At 43.3% G+C, this 26,985-nt stretch overlaps 1 protein-coding gene across 3 annotated transcripts in view; it reads right to left on the bottom strand.

Annotated features, from left to right (window-relative positions):
- MTUS2 (microtubule associated tumor suppressor candidate 2) overlaps positions 1–26,985 on the bottom strand; it is a 384,721-nt gene that overhangs the window by 55,749 nt on the left and 301,987 nt on the right. The window contains exon 1 of one of the 3 annotated variants that reach the window (XM_018056607.1): positions 8,826–9,085. The exons of the other annotated variants lie outside the window; for them this stretch is intronic. Within the exon in view, the coding sequence (XP_017912096.1) occupies positions 8,826–8,879 (54 nt within the window). The 5' untranslated portion in view covers positions 8,880–9,085. Of the gene's footprint in view, positions 1–8,825; positions 9,086–26,985 lie in introns of those variants that run through there. 3 annotated transcript variants of the gene reach the window in all.

Genomic DNA, 26,985 nt, shown 5'->3' with positions numbered 1-26,985 from the left:
CTGGGAGGACTGATGCTGAAGCTAAAACTCCAATACTCTGGCCACCTGATTGGAAGAACTGACTCCTTGGAAAAGACCCTGATGCTGAGAAAGATCAAAGGCAGGAGAAGGGGATTGACAGAGGATGAGATGGTTAGATGGCATCACTGACTCGATGGACATGAGTTTGAGCAAGCTCTGGGAGTTGGTGATGGACAGGGAAGCCTGGCGTGCTGAAGTCCATGGGGTCACAGCCGGACATGACTATGTGACTGAACTGAACTGACCAAACACTTCCTAGACACCAGGCACAGCGCAGGGTAAGCCTTTTGCTCACTTACTCCTCCAAACATGGTCAACCGGCTCCATGGTTTATTTTCCACTCTGGAGGACAAAATTGAGGCTCCATGGTTAGGAAATCAGCCAAGTAACATGCACAACTACCCAGGAAGTGGGGAAGCGGGAGGTTCAAGCCAAGGTCTACACTCTTCATCAAACACTAACACAAGAAGATTCTCCCTCCAGCCCACACTTATAAAGACCCAGTGTTGACACCCGAATCACACTGATCCTCAGCTTGGATCCAACCACAAGGTACCAGCAAGCCTTCTACATCTAACTGGAGGACAGGCACTGCCAGACCCGATGACTCTGCTTCACCGAAAGCATTCCCTGGCTACATTCACATCCCACCCACCCCTGCCCTCCTTGGTGTGGATCTGCGGGTTGCACTTCAGTTCATTTCCATTCCAGCCTACATGGGGCTGTAACTCCTGATAGGGTAGCTGTTTAGCTTTTCCTGGTCAGCTTTCTCTGACCCTTTCCAACCGCCTCCCCACGTGTCCCTGCTGAAGACGCTGGCGCAGCTCTGCTCCAGGGGGCTGGCCAGAGCAGTCTAGCTGCAGCCCTTCTTCCCTAAGTGCCTGTTTTTGAAATGACATCAACTCTTCTAATTTATGAATTCTCTGCATCAATTAAGTTCCTCTTGGTTTTCTTCGAGCCAAAGCAGAATGACGTGATGGAATGAGTCAACAGCTTGGACTCCGGGGACACTGCTCCTCAGGCAGGATGAGAACCTAGAGGGAATTTCCACTCTCCACTCCCTGCCTCGTAGAGTCACCCTCACCCTTCGTGGCTCAGCAGAGCCCAGCATGGCCTGAAGTTCTGCTGAGTTATCAGGAGTGAGGCCGCCCGGAAGGTTCCCTTGGAAAGACTCTCACACACCATCCTCCTTACCTCCACCTTCCACCCTAGGCCAGATCCAGGGTGATGACACAGCGGATGGCTGAAATATGAGCAAGGTCTCCTCGATGGGCCAGCGTTAGATTAGTGCTTCCCTACATGGGGACTGAGTGGAAAATTCCTCACTGGTGCCAAGCACATGAGCCCCTGCTTTCACTCCAACAGGCTAAAAATAGAGCTCAGTATTAGGCATCCAAGCTACCCTAATGATACAGTCCAGAAATCACCAAGTCCAAGAAGGTTGTTCCTCTAAAACGACCGTTTACTCCAGGATGGGCTTAACTGGAAAGGGGATGCTTGCAGAACCTTCGTCCTGGCCCCATGGCAGGCGTGTGTCTTTTTAGCTGCCTCTGTGAATCGGCATGTCTCCTTGGCACTCCGAGTCCTCTTGTGCCCCCTGCATGGCCCGCTGCACCCACAGACAGAATCCCAGAGGCTCCCCACCATGAACATCTCAGGCTCCCCGCCACCTCTCGCCCTACCAGTCTGCTACAAGGAAGCCCAGTTTCTCCTTAGCCATGGCGCTGCAAACTCTTGGGGAACACTGCCCTCGATCTGCCCTGGTTACAGAAGCCTGGCAAAGTATACGACCTGCTCATCACTTTGTGAACTCCAAGCAACTGAATGTGCGGCCAAGCCCCAAGCAAGCCTGCCACACTCTTTTATCCTAACATGCCTGCTCAACCAGGGCTGTCTGTTTAGGCGGCTAGTGCCACCCATGTGAAACTGGGGATGACAGGAAGTGAAAAAGCCCATTCTTGTTAGTTAGCATCAGCCATGTGACCCTCCCTTGGGCATCAGCCACCTAAGCCCCTCCCCCCATTAGGAACCCACAGAACAGCCTGGTTTTTATTACAATTGAATATATGTGTTTTGAATGATCATCGACATATAAAAGGTTGAGCGAATCTGAGGAGTTTTCACCCCAACTGATCCAGAAGCAGGAAATGTATCCAACATGACACATATTTGCTGCTAAGTCGCTTCAGTCGTGTCTGACTCTGTGCGACCCCATAGACGGCAGCCCACCAGGCTCCCCTGTCCCTGGGATTCTCCAGGCAAGAGCACTGGAGTGGGTTGCCATTGCCTTCTCCGTGACACATATTTACTGAGTGCCTATTATGTAGCATGCTCTCCTGATGGCTCAGGGTTAAAGAACCCTCCTGTCAATGCAGGAGACTCAGGAGACTTAGGTTCGATCCCTGGGTCGGGAAGATCCCTTGGAGAAGGAAACGGCAACTCACTCCAGTCTTCTTGCCTGGAGAATTCCATGGACAGAGGAGCCTGGCGGGCTACAGTCCACGGGGTCACAAAGAGCTGGACACGACAGAGCACACATATACACCGCTGGCAGGCAGACAAGCCAGGCAGGATATTTCTGCCTTCAAGAAGCTGAGGAGTCTCCCGAAGAGTCAGTAAACAAACAAGTAATTACAAAACGACACGATAAAACTCAACTAGGCAGGGCCAGCCTGGGGGCTTCCTGAGACCAGAGGATGGGTAAGCAGGGGGCTAGGAAGGGAGCGCCCCAGGCAAAGGTCAGGAGGGCCAGTGACACAAAACTGCACTTGGGCTATTTCTGGGAATCCCTGTCACCCCATCAGATGGGCCCTTCTTGCCAAATCTGCCTCTGGTCGGCAACTCTCCTGGAAAGAATGCTTGACCAGCTATGAGCCTGCTGATGAAAACTTCATAAAATTCACTGTAGTTCTGAGTGTTTTTGTCAGCTTCCTCCTCCCCACCTAATATTTTTTTTAAAGGACATATGTATGTACATTTAAAATATATATGTTGTTCAGTCACTCAGTTATGGGCACGCAGTCCATGGACAGGCTTCCCTGTCCTTCACTCTCTCCTGGACTTTGCTCAAACTCATGTCCATTGAGTCGGTGATGTCACCATATACATGCATGTATGTATATGCATATATATATGTATACATATATATTTAAGTTTAAAGATGCCCAGCTAAACTTCCTTATCTTTTTAGCCTGCTCTGAAATCAGTGTAGATCAGGAAAATTTAATCACCTGAGCCGGGCCCCTTTTTCCCAGGCTATACAAAAGAGCCTTAACAAGGAGTTAAATTTTAAAAACCTATAGCATTCTGGTATTTGAGGAAACATCCAGATCCTTTTTATTGTGAATTTTCAAAACCCAAAGTGATATACCTACACACGTAATTACAAAGAGCTTAAAGGAATTTTTTTAATTCTTCCAAAAAACAATATTGCTTCTCACCCATGAGGGTTTAATTCCACATGGTAAAATTTTGTCTTAATAGGGAAATATTTTCTTTTTTATTTCAAAGCAAACCAGCCACCAGGTGACGTCAGCAGAAAACGCTAAGTCTTCAGTGTTGCTTTCATACTGCCTTTGGTGAATACAGCATTCATTTTCAATATTAATATTGTGAAGATGGGCCAGATCCATAATATAGCACTGTGGAAAGTTCCTTTGGGAAGTGGACTGACCTTTTATTCATTTCCGTTATTATGGCTTTAAGGGAGCACTGATGCCATGCTTTGACTTAATCAATAAGTACTATTTCTTTCACATATAATTAGCACAGACCACTGTATCTAATGTCTGCTTTTCTACTTGGAAATGAAATTTAATACAGACCAGCCGAAGGGAAAGCATCATTCACGTTTAATATTCTTAAATACATGTCAGTGTCTACTCGTGTGGAAAATGAGCAAGGCCGTATCTGGTTTCACAAGAAATCAGATGAAATTTCAAGATGCATCATTCCAGCCTTTGCCCTTGTGCATGTTGGGGTGTTGGGCTTCCCAGGCGGCTCAGTGCAGGAGACACAGGAGATGCTAATTTGATCCCTGGGTCAGGAAGATCCCCTGGAGGAGGAAATGGCACTGCACTCTAGTATTCTTGCCTGGGAAATTCCATGGACAGAGGAGCCTGGCAGGCTACAATCCAGGGGGTCAGAAAGAGTCGGCCATGACTGAGCACGCATGCATGCTGGGGCATCGGTAGCTGGGAAACTTCTAGCTTACCTAAGAGGCTGCAGCTAACAGGGGGGTGTCAGCCCACATGTGGATTACCAAGGAGCAGTTAGGAGGGACAAAGACTCAGGGGCCCCAAGGACAAGGACGTGAACTCAGAGGAGTAAGGCTGGAAACTTCTGGATTCCAGAGCAAGCAGAGGGAAGGAAAACTAGCCAGAACCATGATTTTTTTCATCCATTTATGACTCACGGAAGAAGTCTCTTGGCCTTTCTGGATTCTATCTTCTTTTAATGACCTTCCCAAATTTATTACTGTCCCATCACCTGAGCGTAGCTGGGAGAAGCAGTGAGGTGCCTTCCCCTAATTCACACCCCTCCCAAGAATTTAGAGAAAAGGTAAGTTAGATTAGCCTCTGAGATGACAATCAACACAGAAAACATCGGGGTAGAGATATGCAAAAAGTGAAAGTTAAGTCGCTCAGTCATGTCTTTGCAACCCCACGGACTGCAGCCCACCAGGCTCCTCTGTCCATGGGATTCTCCAGGCAAGAATACTGGAGTGGGTTGCCATTTCCTTCTCCAGGGGATCTGCCCAACCCAGGGATCGAACCCAGGTCTCCCACATTAGAGGCAGACGCTTTAACCTCTGAGCCACCAGGGAAGGCCCATATGGGGCTTTGAGATATGCAAAGTAAGCCCTACAGAGACAGGACTGTATCTGAAGCAGCAGGAGAGGGGTGGGCTGGGGCAGGGGTATATGTAGTAGAAGAAGCTAAGCTATGGCAGCCTGGAAGAGGCGGTCACCAGGGCCAGTGACAGCCACACGTCACACAGCCTCGAGCGTAATCTCAGGCTGGGGATAATGGGACCTGAGGGCGCTGGATGCCTAAGTAACGTAACTTGTTGGCTCAGACTCCATCTTCTTCAACTACCTCTTATGAAGCTAGACTTTGACTCTAAAAAGAAATCACCTGGTTAATCAGGCGTGTAATCATTCATTTGCTTGTCAGTTATAGTTCTTATTTTTAAAAAATGGGCTGGCATTCTAGCTGTACATCTAGTTGATTTCCCTTAGTAACTCAACATTTCTAAGAAGGACCAGCTCTGGGAGGTGACTGTATGTGCAGAGTTGCTGGCTTCAGCCTGGACCACACTGAATACACTGGTGGACGGACTCCTGGGGGTCCAACTGGGCATCCCGGGGGCTTCACGGGTCATAACTTTCCCTTCCAGATACCTGTGGAATGAGTCTCTCTACAGACTGGCTTCCTGCTCAAATCCCCAACATGGATCCCTATCTCTTCTTAACTCAAGTTAAAAATCAGCCTGGGTTTCAGCCTGGTAAACATTCCCCAAACTCCCTGTGAGCTTGTGTGTACCAATATTGACTCTCACCTTTCACCCACGTGGGCTAAAACATCTTTACTCCAGTTCCCTTTGCTTAGAGTTATCATCCTTCTCAAAACTCTACCCCATTTCTCAACATGCAAGTCGTGATCCACTTCTTCCAAGAAAGCTTGCTTTTGATTCCAGCACTGATTTCTCCTTTCACTGGACTCCAGAAACAGGAATGGTGAGGACCACATAACTTGCACTTAACGATACTTCAGTCTTGCTCTACTGGTTTTATTGCCCTGTATGTGTTACTGCTGTCTGCCCCACTCGCATTTTCTCTGGAAAAGGTGGAAATACAACCAAATAACTGGTAAACTCTATAGGGCAGGCTGTGCATTTTAAGAATTCTTTGCTAGTCGCCAAAATAACTGGGCACAGAGCAAACCAGCAAGAAATGCTGTTGATGCTTTTACTCGTGTTTTTAAACTTAAAATACTTAGGCATGATCAACCTTTAAAAACCATTTATTCATTTAACAAACTTTTCATGCATTTTATACTCTAGGCAAAATTCCATACTTCCTCCCAATAAATTAATGTTAAAGAATCATCTTAAGACTACTATTTCTTAGCCCACCTCTGAAATTGATTACCTAAAAGTCTCTTTAATTGTTTAAAGATGTTTCAGAACATCTTTACCTGCCCTAGGAGCAAACTGTCAAAGGCATTTTTGCTTTACAAACTAGAGTTTTCTATTTTGTATTTATACAGTGTATGGGTGGGTTGGGGGTGTTCCTTTCATTTTTTTAAGGCTTATTACGATGGACTAAGGGCTTCCCTCGTGACTTAGTGGCAAAGAATCCGCCTGCCAATGCAGGAAACACGGGTTCGATCTGTGGGTCACGTTGACCCCTGGGAGAAGGAAATGGCAACTCACTCCATCATTCTTGCCTGGGAAATCCCACGGACAGAGGAGTCTGGCGGGCTATAGTCCACAGGGTCACAAGAGTCAGACATGACTTAGAGACTAAACAAGAAGATGGGCTGAAGTAATTAGAAACAACTCAATGACCATTTTATCAGGTCTCTTTCATGCTGATCCTGGGATTGTCAGAGCTGATGAACAGACTAAAGGATTTTATGGTGGAATTTAAAGAATAAACTAATTGCCAGAGTTTGAGACTGGACTGGAATTCCATAACAGTCCTAGAAGTATAATGCATGGCCCAACAGGTAACCACTGAATAAACTAACAATTCCGGCATACCATTTATGAAGTTATGCTGAAAGGTGGGTAACTAAATAAAACAAAATTTTTAATTAAGAATGGAAAGCCCTAATCCCTGAGATAAGCACCTATGGACATGACATCTATAAAACCTGCAATGGGCATATCATTCTAAAATATAGCAAAGATATAGCAAGAAATGTCACTGTAAGCTTAAGGAGAAAGTTGAAAATGCTGTGCAAGTTTTTAAGTTTTCATTAGTAAAGAATAACTTGCCTTAAGTGTGACATTTCAAAGCTAAATCATTTGAAAGTCACTTAAACATCACACTGCTAAAGAGAAGAAACAGCATTTAATCATCTTTCTTAAAATCTCCAATTTAAAGACTGACACAGGGATAATATTTTTCAAGGACTTGATGTGAAACAAAAAAGGAGGACGGATTCACTTTAAAATATATTTTCTCGAAAAAGACTTTTCAGTTCAGTTCAGTTCATTTCAGTCGCGTCCAACTCTTTGCGACCCCGTGAATTGCAGCACACCAGGCCTCCCTGTCCATCACCAACTCCCGGAGTTTACCAAAACTCATGTGCATCGAGTCCGTGATGCCATCCAGCCATCTCATCCTCTGTCGTCCCCTTCTCCTCCTGCCCCCAATCCCTCCCAGCATCAGGGTCTTTTCCAATGAGTCAACTCTTCTCATGAGGTAACCAGCTTTTATTTCTAAAACTTTTATATCAGAGCTTAGAAAAATGAACATTATAATACTTCTGTACATGTAGCAGACCCTTCCCTTCTATAATTATTACTGTTACAAGGCTTTCTTCAAAAACACTCGGTGACCGTTTCTCTTGAAAAAAGGGCCTAATCACTTCAATGTTGGATTGAAATGCAGAAAACTGAGTATGAATGCAGAATATTTCTATTTGTCTAAAGCACATAAATGTGTACATAAATATTTTAACTCAGTCATGGTGGCAAAAACCAATCCCACTGAGATAGTCATTTCTACTGGAAAAGAAGGAACAGGTGACTTTTAATGTATTAGTTTAATTTTCCTAGGTGCTGTATAACTCTACTTTGGGTCAGAGTTCACCCACAGAACTAGTAACCAATTTTTCCCAAGTGACCTCCTTCTAATGAGTTTTATATTAAGCCGTTTATTTCTTTTCACCTGGTCACATACTAGACCTCAAGCTATATAACTGACGCCCATAAGTAGAAAGGAGGCAATTTCATCCTCTTGCTAAATTCCATTTCATGCATCTTTGAGAAAGCCAAACATGTGTGATAATAAAACATATCACAGAGGCAAGAGTTCTTGCCAGCACATTTCTAGTCGTGAAATTAAAAGCATCTCCTAACCCCTTTACAAGCTTGCAGTCAAATGTCAATAGCAAAGAAAGGCTTTGTGTTGGAACTGTCACCCGGTGCTTGCTCACACTCTGGTCTCCGTTCCCTGGCTATGGATTTCCCTTCCAGTGAAAACTGGAACACACCCTCAGACTCTCTGGCTCCTTAAATCTTCACCTCTGTGTTCTGCATCCCTACGTGATGCAGACACATACAGAGAGCAGAACTGGACTGGGGATGGTTGGGGGGAGGCTTGCATCTCTGACCTTAAGCACAGAAATTACAAGGATGGACGCTGTTTGTCACAGAGCGTGGCAAACTTTCAAAGTTAGCGGTTGGCCAAGAGAAACATGTCTAGCTCATCTAAATTCCCCCTCCCCCCCACACCTGGAATGTCTCAGCTCTTGCAGGTACGTTAAAAGGCAGTCAGAATATTCCAAGGATTTCTTGGCAGTTTGGATTTCATGATGTTGGAGCAGAGCCCTCAACATTTCAGGAGAATGCAACAGTTACATCCGAGGCTGCAGAAAGACAATTATGTAAGACACTGCAGAGTAACACGGCTCCCGACTCAGCACGGGCAAGTATACTGCCAGCCAGGGCAGTATATCCTGTTCCACTCACAAGACAAGTGCACACACACATGCCATGGCGGGGGGGATAGAGACAGAGGCGGCTGGCTCTTTGGAAGGAGAGGGGAGGGGCGGGCGTGGGAGGCAAAGTACCGTCTTGTCCAGGCACTGAAGGCAGTTATAAGGCTTGCAGCAGCAGTGGCCCATCCCGGCAGGCTGGCTGGCAGGGGGACCCCCTTCATTCAGCGTGTCAGCGGGTAATCCCTAAGGCGAGGTGATGGCTCAGGAGAGAGGGGAGCGCCGCTGGGAGCTGTCACAACTTCCATGTGGTCCCCTTATTTCTCCTAATAACTTCAGGAATCCGGGAGCCCAAGGAAGGAGAGGAGGAGGAGGAGCGCAGGGCGGCCGCGTTAGGTTCCTGCTGCGGGGAGGCTGAGGGCGGGAGCAGGGAGGGAGGGGACAGGCAGAGGGGAGGGTCACTTTGCCACTGGAGCCCTCCCCGTGAGGCGAGTCAATAGACGCATAACAAGCAGGTACCGATGCCTCCCTCCTCCGGGAGGGGATCTCCGGTACGCCACCCCCACCTTCCCCCATACGACGCAGACACGCCTGGAGAGGACGCAGGAAACACAAAAGAGCCGGGCGTCCAGGGATGCTCCGGCTGAGGACGGCGCAGAGGGCTGGCAGAGACGCGGCTCTGCTCCAATACTGGCTTTCTGTGTTCCCTGAGAATTAAAAATATTTTTCAACGCGATATAGATGGCCTTTCCTCCCTGCAACCCTCCTCTCAGGGCATTGTTGCCTGGCCAGGAACCACCCCATCGCTCCCTTTCAAATGTGTGTGCCAAGAACAGTTTCTGCCTCATTGGAGGAAATCTTTATATTTGAAATATAATTGTGAAATCACTTGTCTGGGCTGACAGTCACAAACTGTTCAAGTGGCTTAAGTAATTAAAATTGGGGTGTGGTGCAGACACATTTCCTGGGCATATCAGCATAAAAGTCTTAGAGGACTTGCTCTTTCTGGGCAATCTGCAAGGGCAATCCACAATTTTTCAAGCAGCTGAAAATCAAAAAGGGAAGGGGATGGAAGTGAAGTATTTTTTTTTTTTATTTCAAAAGAGACATGATATTTTAAAAATATGTTTGTGTAATCCTTAAAGTAAGAGATTCATATATTTATAAAATTAACTTTAGACTTCCTGATACCTCAAAGGACCAATCCTGAAATTTACCATCTGCAGAAATATACAATTACATTTTTGCCCATCAAATCTGCTTAAGACAGGAAGCAGAAAACAGTTAAAATTAGATAATTTTACTAACTTGAGATTTTCCAAGAAGATTTTAACTAAGTAGCACAGGCTATTTAGATTTGCTTGTAGAGAGATCAAGGATATCCAGTGATTAAATAACAGACAAGAATGTTTGCCCTAAACTTGAAAGAATAAGTTCAAATCTTTAACACTAACAGTAAACTGACGTAATTCTTTTGGCTGTTTATATTAAGATTTTAAATGTATATACACTTTGACCGGACAGATTGCCTTCTATTCAACAATGACACACACATATATAAGTTGGAGCAGACGCCTGAGAGTCCCTTGGTCAGCAAGGAGATCAAACCTGTCGATCTTAAAGGAAAGCAACCCTGAATATTCACTGGAAGGACTGATGCTGAAGCTCCAACACTTTGACCACCTGATGAAAAGAGCTGACTCAGTGGAAAAGACCCTGATGCTGAGAAAGACTGAAGGCCGAAGGAGAAGGCCGCAGCAGAGGATAAGATGGTTAGATAGCTTCACTGACTCAATGGACATGAGTTTGACCAAACTCTGGAAGACAGTAAAAGAGAGAGCAGCCTGGCATGCTGCAGTTCAAGGGGTTGCAAAGAGTCAGACACAACCAAGTGACTGAACAACAACAAATATACAAGAGTATATGCAGAGGATATCCAGCACCTAGCCATCGTATGGAACTGTGACACACTGCTGCATGAGATAATACTTTTATAAACTGCAAAGCAAAACTATACACACATATGCATTTGTACAATATATGTCTACAATGAAGTACAATAAAGCCACTGGAAAAAATGCCATTCATCCAACAGCAGTTGGTGCTTGGGGAATGGAATAGGAGTGAGGGATGGAATTTCCACTGTTCACCATCTTGCCAGCAACTATTCCCTTGATTGTTTTCAGACAAAGTGTATCAGGAGAAGGCAGTGACCACTGCCTGGCTCTGTGACGTCAGGAGGTACAGAGCTGCTGCCCTCTCACACAGGCCTGGGCTTCCCACGTGGCGCTAGTGGTAAAGAACCTGCCTGCAAATGCAGGAGACATAAGGGCTGCTGCTAAGTCACTTCAGTCGTGTCCGACTCTGTGTGACCCCATAGACAGCAGCCCACCAGGCTCCCCCGTCTCTGGGATTCTCCAGGCAAGAACACTGGTGTGGGTTGCCATTTCCTTCTCCAATGCATGAAAGTGAAAAGTGAAAGGGAAGTCGGTCAGTCATGTCCGACTCTTCATGACCCCATGGACCGCAGCCTACCAGGGTCCTCTGTCCATGGGATTTTTCAGGCAAGAGTACTGGAGTGGGGTGCCATCGCCTTCTCCAGATATAAGAGACACGTGTTCAATCCCTGGGTTGGGAAGATCCCCTGGAGAAGGGCATGGCAACCCACTTCAGTATTCTTGCCTGGAGAATCCCATGGACAGAGTGAAAGAAGTCAGTCAAAAAAGGCAGATGCTGTATGATTCCACTTATACGAGGTAGCCAGAGTTGTCAAATTCATAGAGATAAAAAGTAGAATGGTGGTTGCCAGGGGCCGGGGGAGGGGGGAATGGGGACAGAGTATCAGTTTTCCGAGATGGAAAGAGTTCTAGAGATCGGTTATACCATAATGTGACGGTACCAAATGCCGCTAAACCGTACGCTTAAAAGATTAAAATGGTAACTGTCATGTGCATTTTACCACAATTAAAAATAAGAAAAGTGGTGGCCTGCATTCCCCCAGGTGTAGCCAGTCCTTGCACAATTGGTGTCTGATCAAGTGAAGACAGAGCAAAGCCTCTATTGTGGGCAGAGAAGCAGGACAAGGAGGTTCCGAGAAGCCGACTGTCTCTCCACAGCCACGTGCAGAAGGCTTTCTTCAGGCAGAATTGTCTTTCTGCACTCGAGGAAATGGTTTCCATCTAGATGAGGATTTAGATCGCACTGTCCTAGAAAATGATGGCTTATTCTTGTGTGAGGTCTGAGGGTGCTTACTCCAGCAGTGCCCATAGAAGACAAGGAAGAGAGGGGAGGCTGCCCCAAAGAAAGATGGATTCAGCTTCTCTTCTTGGCGCACAGAGGATGCCAAGGGGCCGGGGACTGGCTTTGCTCAAATGGCACATGTGATGAGGTCTCAGAGCAAATAACCCAGCTTTTGAGAAACGTACCAGTGTCCTAGAGTTACACCATGTTTATTTTTTTAGAAGTTAAAAAAATTTGTAAACATATTCAAAAACAGAGGGATAAAAACAAAGAACTTTCCTCTATCCATTTCCAGGTTCAACAGTTACCAAGATTTTGGCACACTGGTTTATCGATCCCTTTTTAAAATGTTTTTATGTATCTGTCACCCAGATTCAGTCAAAATGTATCAAAATTTAAAACTTTATTTTCACTTGTCCCTTTCCTTTCTTTCTTTTTGGTTAAGGAACTTTAAAGCCAAGCCCTACATACTTCAGTATGCATCGCTGAAAATTCTGAGCATTTTTACAAACCACAATGCTGTTAAAATCCCGAACAAAATGGACAATATTTCTTTGTCATCCAATGCCGAGTCTCCTACAACATTTTCCTGGTTTCTGGAGGAAAGTTCTTTTACAGCTGGTTTTCTTGAATCAGGCTCAAACTAGGTCTGCATGTTGTATTCGGCGTTAAATCTCTTCGCCTCTGGTACTGACAGCCCTGCCTTCCCCTCCCCTTCCTTTCTCCCCCGACCCCACGCTGCCATCGATTTGTTCAGAAACTGGGTTGCTCGGCTCATAGGCTGTCCCACATTCTGGAGTTGCCAGTGTGCTTCCTTGCAATGTCATTTTCTTTGTTCCTACAACCCTGTCAATAAAATTTAGTTTGTGAGACTGAGTGAGATTCCGGGCAACAAAACCTCAGACGTGACCTCGTGGGCATCATCCTGTATCCCATCGGGAAGCACACAGGGAGTTCCACCTTTGGTGACGCTACAGTATAGACGTGACGGCTTCATCTCCTCCATCACCAAGTGTCCCATCACTGGCTCATCTGACAGTCCCATTTGTTACTGATTATTACTGGAATCAGTGATTTCACTGGGCGTTACAACATGATGTTGTGATTCAACCACCCTTTTATATTTATTAGCTAGAATTTTTCTATAAGAGAAGATTTTTTTTTCATCAACCAGGATGATTTCAATTCCCAGCAATACAGGTTATCCAGCAAAGACTGGATAAATGCTCACAAAAGTGCCAATTTTCTGAATGAAGACTTGGGGTCCTAATGGTACCCAATGAGGTTATTTGCTTTCTCTCACTTTTTCAAAGCATCATGATAAACTCCTATTTTTATGTTAACATACACAATGTGTTTTAATCGAGTATCCTTTTTAGATGCTCAGTTGATGCTCATCTCTGACCAATGGGAGCACCTTCTTATTGGCCCCTGTGTCCTTTGGACACAACTCACTTGTCCCCCTTCTTTGCTTTCTGACACAGTTCTGTGTCCTGCTGCTGCTGCTACGTCACTTCAGTCGTGTCCAACTCTGTGTGACCCCATAGATAGCAGCCCACCAGGCTCCCCCGTCCCTGGGATTCTCCAGGCAAGAACACTGGAGTGGGTTGCCATTTCCTTCTCCAGTGCATGAAAGGGAAAAGAGAAGGGGAAGTCGCTCAGTCGTGTCCGACTCTTAGTGACCCCATGGACTGCAGCCTACCAGGTTCCTCCACCCATGGGATTTCCCAGGCAAGAGTACTGGAGTGGGGTGCCATTGCCTTCTCCTAGGCTCATCTAAAAATCTTAGCGATTTCCTGCTACAGACCTGGGACCGGCCATCCCTCCCCTCAGGCGCCCTGGTTCCTTCTAGCTCGGGATGGGAATTACACGTCACAATCTGGTGTTGGGGTCCTAGGACGGGGTCCTAGGACAGGATGACACAGTGACAACTCCTTCTCTTGGGGCCTTTATATGTGAAAAAATGCTCAGTGAAACTCACTTTGGAAGAGATAAACTGGACTATACAGCATGGCCAAGCCGAAGGCTGACATAAGAATTTTCTAGAGTTCCCCTAGTGCATGGATATCTGAAAAAGAGGTTGAATTTCTTGAAGGCATACAGAATGAGGGGTTAGACTACCGTAATGTGGCACAGCAGGAAGCTGTGACCTCGCAGGCTGATGTCGCAGAAATCTGGGACACTTTGATTACTAATATTTAAAAAAGTTTGAGGACATTCTTGGTGGCTCAGTGGTAAAGAATCCATCTGCCAATGCTGGAGACTCGGGTTCGATCCCTGATCTGTGAAGATCCCACGTGCCTCAGAGCAACTAAGCCTGTACCACAACTACTGAATCTGTGCTCTAGAGCCCGGGGGCCACAGCTACTGAGCCTACACACCCCAGAGCCCGTGCTCCACAACAAGAGAAGCCACCCCAGTAAGAAGCCCGAGGGCCATAGCTAGAGAGTGGGCCCCGCTCATCAAAGAGAAAGAGCCCAGACAGCAACAAAGACCCAGCACAGCCAAAAATAAATACGTAAAATTAAAATTGTAGATCCTATCGTTTTTTTAAAATATAAAAAAGCTTGAGATGGTTTTTATCCCTGGGATTTTTGCCACAGGAGTAAGGAACAAACATTTAGAAAGGTTACAGAAAGGTCTACTGAGATACCTCTTTAGAGAAAACCTCACAAACACTCAATGTTTTACAGCAGTAACTAATGACGAACATTAACTGATCATTAGCAGATGCCAGGCACCGTGCTTGCATGCGAAGAGCTCATGTAACAGGGCAATGTGAAGGCAATGTGAAACAAGCCCCACTATTGTCTTCATTTTGCAGATGAGAAAATGACGCTCAGAGACTGTACATCCGGTCAAGTGTACCTAAGGCTGCGAAATGACGAAGCAGGGTCTTGAACGCAGATCTGACTCCAAAGCCATGTCTTTACCACTAGGCTTTTCTCTGTAAGGCTTACACAATTAGAAGTTTGTGTTATAATCTGGATAAGGGATGTGGGTATGTGTGTGCTCAGTCGTGTCTGACTCTTTGCAACCCCATGGACTATAGCTTGTCAGGCTCCTCTGTCCATCGGATTTTTGCAGGCCAGAATACCGGAGTGGGTTGCCATGCCCTTCTCCAGGTGATCTTCCCTACGCAGGGATAGAACCCATGTCTCCTGTGTCTTCTGCACTGCAGGTGGATTCTTTACCCACTGAGGCATGAGGGAAGCCCAAGATTTCATTTGTTTTATAATCTAGATAAGGCATGTGGGTATACAAAAATATAAAAGGAAATTCAAACACATTTATGAAGTTGCCCCACATTTTCAGAACTTGGATCAAAAGCCTCTACTGTACTTAATTTTTTTTCAAGGAACATTCACAAACTTACATACAAATAACTTTAAATTGACATAGTAGAGACCAAAGGCTAAGTCATTGTTAACATATTCAACTTTATCATTCCTGTTTCTCTGTCTTCCTTGAACTTGGAACTCCTTACCCACCCCTCACCCCAACCATCTGTCAGATCCAAGGCTCCCAGTGCTCAAACCCACCTGCCCAGTCCCACCACTTCATCTCCTCTGCCTGACCCTCCTGCTGGAGTGAATTTTCTCCTCTGTGATTTCATGACATTCTGTTCCATGCAATCATCAATGTTTACATTTGTCTTCCCGCAAATACCATGCCTCCTTGCTGAGCCTCACTCTCGTCCACACCCACGGCACCAGCCACCAGCCTTGGGACAAGGGCCCCATGACCATCTCCTCAAGTGATGTGGGAAGGACCTTGCCAGAGTGGACTCAGTGATGGTGGCTTCTTGGCAGAGGTGTTTTCTCAGCCATGGGGCCTCTGGCAGGAAGTCAACGAGATAAAAACTGTATGTCTATCTCACTGTGTATTTCAAAAGAAAACCATGAAAAACAATCATGAAAGAGCCTCTTACAGATCGTCAAGGCAACCATCTGTTTATTTTGCTTCCACTGTCCCTGCTCCTCCTTTTTCCATGCATCGAAAATGTGAGCTCCTGAGCTGGATTTTATAAACGGAGCCGCCAGGAAAATATGCGTAGTTTTTACCAAATAGAATCCATCTAGAAATTTCAATGTGGTGAGAACAGGCTGGAAAGGGAAAATACAAACCAGAATTCTTTAAACTGGAAATAGTTGATGGTTAGGATTATTTGCATACAGACAATAGATGCTCTGAAACACCTCTGATGTAATAACCAGGATCTAGAATATTAAGGGTCTATATAATAAAAGAAACAAATGACATATATGCTATTCTGTTTTTAGGTGCTTGTCAAAAGAGAACTATAAAAATGTCACCTTTCTGTAATAGCAGAGTAGGAAGGCTGCTACTTAGGTATGACAACCTTTTTTGTTTTTCATCTGTTAGTCTTTGACAGTACCTCTATTTTTTTTTTTTTTTCTATTTAAGTCAGTGACTAGGATGACTGCAGGAGCGAGGTCCTTATTGGGTTTCTGCATTATATTCAGAAGAGCTGACTATTCTTGTAAGAGGAATGAAATTCAACATGATCTTTACTAGCTAGATAAACAGGGAGAAGGCAGTGGCACCCCACTCCAGTACTCTTGCCTGGAAACTCCCATGGACGGAGGAGCCTGGTAGGCTGCAGTCCACGGGATCGCTAAGAGTCAGACATGACTGAGCGACTTCACTTTCACTTTCATGCACTGGAGAAGGAAATGGCAACCCACTCCAGTGTTCTTGCCTGGAGAATCCCAGGGACGGGGGAGCCCGGTGGGCTGCGGTCTATGGGGAGGCACAGAGTCGGACACGACTGACGCGACTCAGCATAGGTGTCTGCTGCAGTGCTCAAACCCTTCTTACTATACCGTGGTGAAGCAGCAGCCTCACCAAGAGCAGACCAGGGTCACTGCAGCAATGGGAGGGATGTGCTACTGATCTCAGCATATGGCTTCTTACTTTTGCTAAGACAAGCCCCCAGCGCTTCAACCAGGCTAAGTTCTCCCAGAAACCTCTACTCCTCCCTTGTAGCCCTTCTCACCCTGGCAATGAAACAATTCTCTGACCTATCTTCCCAAACAAGGTTACCAGCTCCATGAGAGCCTTATCACTTAGTGCAGCACCAGACTCACAGGAAGTACCAGGACATGTTGAAGAAATACACAAAAGACTGAGCAGACTCAGGGACTTCCCTGGTGGTCCAGCTGCTAACACTCAGTACTCCCAATGCAGGGGGCCCAGGTTCGATCCCTGGTCAGGGAACTAAATCCCATATGTTGCGACTGAAGACCCAGCATGCAGCAACTAAGAGCCAGTGCAGCCAAATAAAATAAATAAAAATAAATATTAAAAAAAAAAAGATTGAGCGGACTCACCCCAGTTAAAGTTGAAGAACTTCAGGGCACAGAGACCTGCTAATATGCAACAACACAGCTGTTCTTCTAACATTGGTGGGGTTGGGGGCTGAAGACCCCTGCAGAACACTAATACTTGGGTCCATCTGCACAGATAACGTCAAAGACAGAGGAATCGCTCTGACATCCACCTGGACTCTTCTTTCGATTTAGAGCTCTGAAGAAGTACAAGATGTTAAAGGGGCCACTGTCCGTTGTTGTCTTTACTATACAAGCATGGGAGAAAGTGGACTCTCACAACCACCTTTCCACTTTCCTCTCTCTCTTTCTCCACAGATGATAAGACCCTGATGAAAGTACAAAGGCAACCACTAAAATAAAAATGAAATGTTCCTTAATTCTATTCTTTTAAATGATTGAACAAGGATTGAACAGCTTTGGGAAAATAAACACAGCAAATAGAACCTAACAGATACAACTGTAAAACATTATGATTGAATTGAGACCAAGCATATCAGCTGTCTCAATGAGGGTGGTGGGCTAATTTCACCAATGATAAGAAAAAGATCCTCAATTCAGCTTACAAGGTAAGACCCAACTATACGCTATATTCATGAGATCTATAAAACAAAATGATTCAGCAAGATAAAACATAAAACGGATGGATGAAGGTATTCTAGGAAAATGAAAACACCATGAAAGCTGGAGTAGCAATCTTGATAGTCCACAAATAAGAATTCAAGCCTAAAATTAACAAAGAGTGGTACTTTTTAATGCCCAAAGCCAAATTTATAGTAAAGATAAAACACTTATGAATATCTATACTTAGAATAACATAGTAACCAACTTCATGAAGCAGATTTATCACTCTTAGTTCAAGACAGGTCAAGTGGACAAACAAGCAGAGCAGAGCAGAATCAATTAGGTAGGTTTTATGGATATATACTGAACTTTGTATTTTGATAATGTAAGCAAATATATCTTTTCATCAAGAGCCTTTAAACTGTTCATAAAAACTCATCATAAAGAAACATCAGTAAGTTCCAAGAATTAGAAATAAGACAAACAACATTCTGATCACAATGCAATGAAAATAGAGATTATTAACCAATAAAATGAAAATAAAATCATTAACCAACACTAAAAACAAAAAGGTCATCTATTGAAAATTTTTGAAAGCCTCCTATTAAACACCTCTTGGATGAAAGAGAAACCACAAACTGAAATTTTAAAAAGTTTTAAAAACCACTGAAAACTGCAAAAATCCCCAAAATATGGGACATATTTAAAGCAGTTATGAGAGCACAATTCATAGCAGGGAATGCTTTCATAAGTGAAAAATGAAAGCACGTAAACCAATGGCTTCTATACCTAGCTGAAAAAAACTGGAAAATGGGACCAAAGCAAACCAAGAAAAGGCACTAGGAATGAAAAAGTAGAGACAAAAGCAGAAATTAATGAAGTAGAGAACAGGAAACCAGTAGATTTAGCTGCAAGAAGTTAACAAAATAGCAAACCACTAGCTAACCTGAGCAAGGAAAAAGAGAGAACACACAAATAAAATAAGAAATGACAAGAAGAAAACAGAAAAAATAATCAAAAATTGTTAACAGCCTCTATACAAATAAATCTGAAATCCTTTATTATACGGATAATATTCTAAAGCAATATAGATTACCAAAATTGAGCCCATTGGAGAAAGTTTAAACAGAGCAAATTTCCACAGAGGTTACAGCAACAATTATGAAAGAATTGCCACACCCACAAAAACATCAGGCCCAGATATTTTCACCATCGTCTTCTATCAAGCCTTCAAAGATCTGACAGTTGCAGCGTTCTACAAACTGCTCTAGAAGCACTGAGGACTGTGGCAGGCAGAATAATGCCTTCCTTCCCCAGAGAGATGTCTACTGTCAGAGTCTCTAGAACTTCTGACTATGTTATGCTGCACAGCAAGAAGGAATTAAGGTTGCGAATGAGCTGACCTTAAAATAGGGAGATTATCCTGGATTATCCAGGGGGCCCAAGGTAATCACAGGCATCTCTAAATGTGGGGGAGGGGTCAGGAGAGGCAATTGCAGAGAAACACCACTGCTGGCTTTGCAGATGGAAGGAGGCCATAAAGCAAGTATTCCAGGTGGCCTCTAGAAGCTGGTACAGGAAGGAAGAGGAGCTTCCTTTAGAACCCCCAGAAATGAGTGCAGCCTGCTGATATCTCAGTCTTACCTTAGTGGGGTCCACCCTGGACTTCTGACTTCTACAACAAATAGGAAACAAATTTGTGTTGTTTTAAAGCACTAAATTTGTGGCGATTTGTTACAGCAGTAAATAGAAAACTAGTTAAAAATACGGATACAAAAATAAAGGAAAACATCCTAATTCCTTTAACAAACTGAGTATTTTGATATCTAAATCTGACAAGACTCCAAAGAAAGTAGAAAAAAAAACTTGCTGACCATCAAGCGTCACTCAAGAATATGGATACAAAAGGACTGAAAAAAATATCATCAAATGCAATCCAATACCACACTAAGAAAATAATACACCATGAGCAGTTGAGATTTATTCTATTAATTTAAGGTCATTTCAATACTAGGAAATCAATATTGATAGATAATTATCTCCACTGATGCTGAATGAAGTCTTTGACAAAAATTCAATACCAATTATTATTAACAGCACTCAAGAAAATAGGAATTGACAAGGTAAATTTGATCTGGTAAACATGATTAAAAAATTTTGTTCTAACGCTATTGTTTTACTTAATGTGGAAATACTAGATTTCCTGGTTTGAATTTCCAGTCAAACCAGGAGCAAGGCAAGAGTATCTATTACCTCTACTTCGATTTGATAGTATGTTAGCAATATTAGCTGACACAATTTGAAAAGATAAATTAATTAGAGAAAAGATTTGGTAAAAATGTAAAGCTATATCTTTACTTGATATAATAGTGTAACTGGAAAAGTTCTAGAAAATAAATGGTCAATGATAAAACCGACTCAAATAGTACAAAAATTCAGCAAAGCAGCCATATATAAAATTAACCGATGGATGTCCATATCCTTCCTACACATAAACAATAACTATAGAAATAATTGAAGTGAAACCCCAACTTACAAAGCAACTAAGAAGATTAAATATGTAGGCATAAACCTCCAAAAATATGCAAAACTAACATAAAAAAAATTATTCTGGAAAGGCACAAAAGTAGACTTAGACAAATGGAAAACATTTCATATTCTTAAAAGGATGACTCAGCATCATAAAGATGTCAGCTCTCACTGATAAACTTAATGTAGCACCAGTAAAATACCAAAAAGTCTATATTTTACAGAGCTGGAAACACTGATACTAAAGTTCATTTGGCTAAACAAACATGCAAGAATATTCAGGAAGATACTAAAAAAGAAAACCTACGCAGGTGGACTAGATCCATCAGACATTAAGACACACTACCAGCCTGCATAATTAACACAGTGTGGCATTGGCATATAAACTGACCAATGACCAGGGGACGAGAATAGAAAGCCCCGAAACAGACCTAAAGACACGTGAAAATTTAGTATATGATAAAACTGATATCTCAAATTTTTGAGGCACATACAGACTTTGAATGAATGGTGCCATGTAGCCATTTAGATAAAAATAACATTAGGTCTACACCTCACACCATGCCCATATATGATCCAAGTGAAACATACTGAACAGGACACTTTCATTTAAAAACCTTTTGATGTTTATAACATTTCTAGAAGTCCTAACCCTCATATTTGAATAAGAATGTAACAGGTTGTTAAGGGACTTCTTTGGTGGTACAGAGGAAAAGAATCTGCCTGCCAATGCAGAAGACATGGGCTTTATCCCTGGTCCAGGAAGATTCCACGTGCCACAGAGCACTAAGCTGCGAGCTTACTACTGAGACCACTTGCTGAAACTAGAGAAAGCCCCAGTGCAAGGACCTAATGCAAATATAAATAAATAATTTTTTTTTAAAAGAACAGGTTATCAATATTAAAGCTGAAAATTTTGTACAGGTTCTGGTAAGATTACTTAAGAAGCAAATCAAAATGCTTAAGCTGTAGCTGTTTAACATAATTATAAGTGCTGATTATTCAAATGAAATTAATTGGTCACAAATTCCCCAAGAATGTTAAGCTACTCCTCAGTGGCAGAAAAACCAGCGATTTTACTCTTTCACTGAAATATATGCTGGGTTTTTGGAAATATGAATGATTCCTGGAAACATGAAAGCAACTGAAGATTTCTTGGTCAGGATTTAAAGAAAGATCAAAACCCACTTAGTTCCACAATCAATATAGAGTATGAAGGCAGGAAAAAGCTGAGGAGCCATCTTGAAGGCAGCCGGGCAGAAGGAATTCTCTATTACTTGGCCTTTTGGAGTAAAAAGCCATTTTGGATCAACTGACGGGATATGGCCCACCCATGGTGGAAGCCTCCTGCAGCTGTAAGGACGATATTAAAATGGGACCTCTATGGAGAGAAAAAGAGCCAGGGACACAGGCAGGGGCCAAATCATGGCCTAGACTCTCAAATTGAGGAGCCTGTTCTTTATTTAGTTCACCCCATGGCCCTGCAGGGCTGCTAGAAGGTTTTTAAGAGGGAAAGAACAAGGTCATTGGTGTTTCAGGTAGCTCCCTCTGTGAAGCAATCAGGACCAGAAAGGGATGAAGTAAAATCACCTGCCTTTTGGCTTTACTCACTACGTTCTCTTTTTCAGCCTCATGACTCCACTGCCTCTGCTGATTCTATTGCTGTGTGTTGGGGTAGTCGCTCAGTCGTGTCTGACTCTTTGCAACCCCATGGACTGTAGCCTGCCAGGCTCCTCTGCCCATGGGATTCCCCAGGAAGAATACTGGAGTGGGCTTCCATGCCCTCCTCTAGGGGACCTTCTCGACCCAAGGATCGAGCCTGGGTCTTCTGCATTGCGAGCAGATTCTTTTACCATCTGAGCCATCAGGGAAGCCTATGCTGATTCTATTACTGTATCTCAAAAACAACACCCTTAAGAGAGAGGCTCTGGCTGGTTCAAGCAGACACTCTACAAGACAAAGCTCTTGTCTCAGTTGATGGTCAAATGTGTTGGGGCCACGATGATGGAGTTTGGGTACCAAGTATAGTGAGATAATCAAAAGGCACTCAAACATCATGCTGCTGCTGCTGCTAAGTCGCTTCAGTCGTGTCCGACTGTGTGACCCCACAGACGGCAGCCCACCAGGCTCCTCCGTCCCTGGGATTCTCCCAGGGTTGCCATCTCCTTCTCCATAGGTGATTCTTATACAGGTAGTCGCTGGCAGGAAGTTGAAAGAAGAACAAACCCATGCACAAAGTTAATAGTCAGAAATGTGCAGAACCAATACAAAAAAGGGCTACAGTCATGGACAGAGAAGCCTGCTGGGCTTCCCTGACAGCTCAGCAGGTAAAGAATCTGCCTGTAATAAAGGCCACCCCAGTTTGATTCCTGGGTCGGGAAGCTCCCCTGGAGAAGGGACAGACTATCAACTCTAGAATTCTTGGGCTTCCCTGATGGCTCAGATGAGCCATCTCTGGGTTGGGAAGATCCCCTGGAGGGGGGCATGGCAACCCACTCCAGTATTCTTGCCTAGAGAGTCCCATGGACAGAGGAGCCTGGCAGGCTACAGTCCATGAGGTCGCAAAGAGTCAGACATGACAGCAGTTAAGCACACACATGGGGATTTGCACAGAAACACATGTGTATGCACACACATACACACACACAAACTCAATTCCTGAATAAATGAGGTAATACCATTTTTTGTTCTTGACTAAATGATCCTATATTGTAAGGGGCTTCCCAGGTGGTGCTAGTGGTAAAAGAACCTGCCTGCCAACGCAAGAGACTTAAGAGACACCAGTTTGATCCCTAGGTGGGGGAAGATCTCCTGGCAACCCACTCCAGTATTCTTGCCTGGAGAATCCCATGGACAGAAAATCCTGGCAGGCTACAGTCCACACGGTCACAAAGAGTTGGACATAGCATAGCACATATTGTAAGGATGTCAGTTCTTTTCAAATTAATCTCTAAATCTGGGGCAATTAAAATTTAAATCCCATGAGCTTTCCCGCCCCCCAAATTTGACAAGTTGTTGTAATAATTCAACAGAAGGAGAAAATGCCTTAGACTATCCATGAAAAAAAATTTTTTTAATAATAATGAGGAAATGCTTGATATCTCTATTTCTATAAACACTATTATAAAACTACAGTAAATATAAGTTTGGTCTGGCCCGGGTAAGTTGATCAATGGAACAAAGGGAGTCAGACACAGAATTCTGTACATTTTGGAAACTCAATGATCTAAGACAGGTGGCATTTCAAGTCCATGGGAAATAATGTAGTATCCATCAGTGGTGCTGAGACAACAGGCAACTTATGTGGAAAAGCAAAAAGGTGACCCTTCTACCTCAAATCACATATCAAAGCAAATTTCATATGGATTTAAGATCTAAACATTACAATTAAAACTATCAAAGTATCAGAGGTAAATACATAATATCATTATCATCTTGAGGACGAAAGGTCTTCCTAAGTATGAAGTCAAACCCATGAGACAAAGCGAATACTCACAGATTTGACTATACAGCAAAGCAAAAGTCTTCTATGTGGTAAAAGACAGCGTAACCAAGTACAAAGAAATCTACAGCTCAAAGGAAATATTTGCAACACTTATGACAGATAAAATGCTTACATCTCTAAAAGATAATTTTTCATAAATCAATATATAGAAGACAAACAATAGAAGGGAAAAAAGATAAGCAGCAGCTGTGGACAGCTGACATCTTTTGAACAGCAAAGAGTGTAAGATTTGAGATTTTAAAAAGGATACCCGTGCCCACTCTGCCAAACACCAGGTGCACCTCTGAACTGCTAAGCATGCTGTTTCCTGGAGTACAGTGTGCTTAACTCCTAGGAATGATGAATGATGATGTTTTAGCCTTAAACCCGGCTATTGTTGACAAAGGGTCATCCTATGACCTTCCATTCAGCCCATGGAAGAGAAAAAGGCCAGATTTCAGAGATTCCAGGAGAGATGATTATCTGCTCTGATTAGATATTAGGACTTTTCAGTTTACTGAACAGATGTCACAGTATTAATAATAATATCATAGGATCTTTTTTCCAAAAAAAAAAAAAAAAGAGTCTTGATCGTTTCAGTGTTTCTTAGAGATGTCCTTAAGGTCTCAACTAACCCATAAGATCTTCAAAGGCAAGGTCCATGTCCTTATTTCTTTTTTACTGCCCTCTGCCACTGTTTTACTGGGGTTCTTCCCTCCTTCTTAATAAATGCTAACCACTTACACTTACATCACATCCATTTCCAGATACAACATTCCCTCTTTCACATCAGATCTTTCTGAGATTTTTTTTTTTCATTTTTGTCATCTGGAAGTTTCTTTAACGAGAGTTTGTAAACCTTGTTTGTCTAAAAATGTTCTTATTTTCCCCACATTTTGGAAGACAAATTTACTATCAGAAACTGACAGTTGTTTCTCCCCAGAACTTTATTCTACTGTCTTCTCTCCGTCTTTGTTGCTACAGAGTTACTTCCCAGTCTGTGTTGCTCCTTTTTAGATGTATTTTTTTACCCCTATGATTGCTATAAAAATCTGCTGTTTGTTTTTTTGTGTTCTGCAATTATGCCACACAGTACATGGGTGTGAGCTGCTTTGTATTCATCCTGATTCATTATTCTTTTTAAGTCTGAGGTTTCATGTCATTTATTAATTCTGAGAAAATTCTTAGTCATTATTGCTCGTCCAAATGTTTTGCCTATGTTCCCTTCAGGAGTTTTATTGTGTCATGTCTAAGATTTAAGTCTTTAAGCCATTTTGCAAGGAGATCCAACCAGTCCATTCTAAAGGAGATCAGTCCTGGGTGTTCTTTGGAAGGACTGATGCTGAAGCTGAAACTCCAATACTTTGGCCACCTGATGCGAAGAGCTGACTCATTTGCGGGCAGGAGGAGAAGGGGACGACAGAGGATGAGATGGCTGGATGGCATCACCGACTCGATGGACATGAGTTTGGGTGAACTCTGGGAGTTGGTGATGGACATGGAGGCCTGGCATGCTGCAATTCATGGGGTCGCAAAGAGTCAAACATGACTGAGCAACTGAACTGAACTGAACTGGAGCCATTTTGAGTCTATTTTTGTGCATAGTGTGAGGGTGTGTTCTAACTTCACTGACGGACTTGGCTGTCCAGCTTTCCCAGCACTACATGCTTAAGGGACTGTCTTTCTCCACCCTATATTCTTTCCTCCTTTGTCTAAGATTAATTGACTGTAGGTGTGTGGGTATACTTCCCTGGGGTGTTTGTTCCATTCCCTTGACCCATATGGTCATTATCATTTTGAATGGTATCTGCCTGCAATGCAGGAAACCCAGTTTGATTCCTGGGTTGGGAAGATCCCCTGGAGAAGGGCTAGGCTACCCACTCCAGTATTCTTGGGATTTCCCTTGTGGCTCAGTTGGTAAAGAATCCACCTGCAATGTGGGAGACCTGGGTTCGATCCCTGGGTTGGGAAGATCCCCTGGAGAAGGGAAAGGCTACCCACTCCAGTATTCTGGCCTGGAGAATTCCATGGACTACAGTCCGTGGAGTCCCGAAGAGTCAGACGCAACTGAGTGACTTTCACTTTCACTTTCCCTTAATCCTCTCCTTTCTTTCTGGGAGTCTCCTTACATATGTCAGCCTATTTCATTCTACCCACCATGTCTCTTAGCCTCTTTGACAGTTTCCATTTCTTTGTCTTCCTGGGCTACATTCTGTACAATTTCTTCAAATCTTCAGTTTCATGAATTATCTCTTCTGTAGTTGACCTCTTTATTATAAATTTCAACGAGGGTATGTTCAAGTTTGAGAAGTTCTTTCCGATTCTTTGGTAATTTTTAATAGTCTTTGAATCATATTTTGGACTGACCCTCTTCTAAAGCACGTCGTGCCTGTCTTCTTTGTTTATGATCATTTTAACACTGAAAGTCCTTGTGCGGTTCTGATGTTTGTTGTTTCTGCTGACTCTAACATGGGACTTTCTGTGCGCATGTTTTGTGATTTTTTTTTTTTTAATTGCATGCTCCTCTTTTTGGAACTCCATCTGAAAGAATTCTTTGAGGCCTGGTTTGAGAATGCATTCCTTTTGGGACACTTTTCTTTTATTTGGACCCAAGGTCATATCAAATTTAAATTCTTGGCTTACAGTTTTTCAGATTAGGCAAGTGACATAATGAGAGACACGTGGGCTGGCCAGTGTACAAATTATCAGGGGAAATTTTTAAATGTTTCTTTGCACCAGCACAATCTTTAAGTTTCATTTGAAAATTATAAAACAAACCAAACTCACAGAGAAGTACAGTAATAGAACATATATATATATATATATATATATATAATAAATACACAATCGAACAGGTGGTTTCTGTTCTGTTTACTCTTTTTTTCTTTCTGATATCTATTTCAAAATTTTCTTTCTTGCAAAAACATTGTGCTGATCTGTATTAAGAAAATAAACTCAAAGAGATTGAAAACATGAGCAAATATTTCACTCTAACACATATTAACAAAAACTAGTTTAATTTATAAAGGGGTGGAGGGGTTTGAATCAGGGCCAAAGGAAATGGTAAGCATTTTGAAAAGCTGCTGAAACTAGAGATGACAAAACAAATAAAAGGGTTGATAAGCAA

Source organism: Capra hircus, chromosome 12, assembly GCF_001704415.2.
Source record: "Capra hircus breed San Clemente chromosome 12, ASM170441v1, whole genome shotgun sequence".
Classification (NCBI taxonomy): Eukaryota; Metazoa; Chordata; class Mammalia; order Artiodactyla; family Bovidae; genus Capra; species Capra hircus.
Note: the sequence above shows the minus strand (reverse complement) of the source record. Positions and strands in the feature narration are given on the sequence as shown.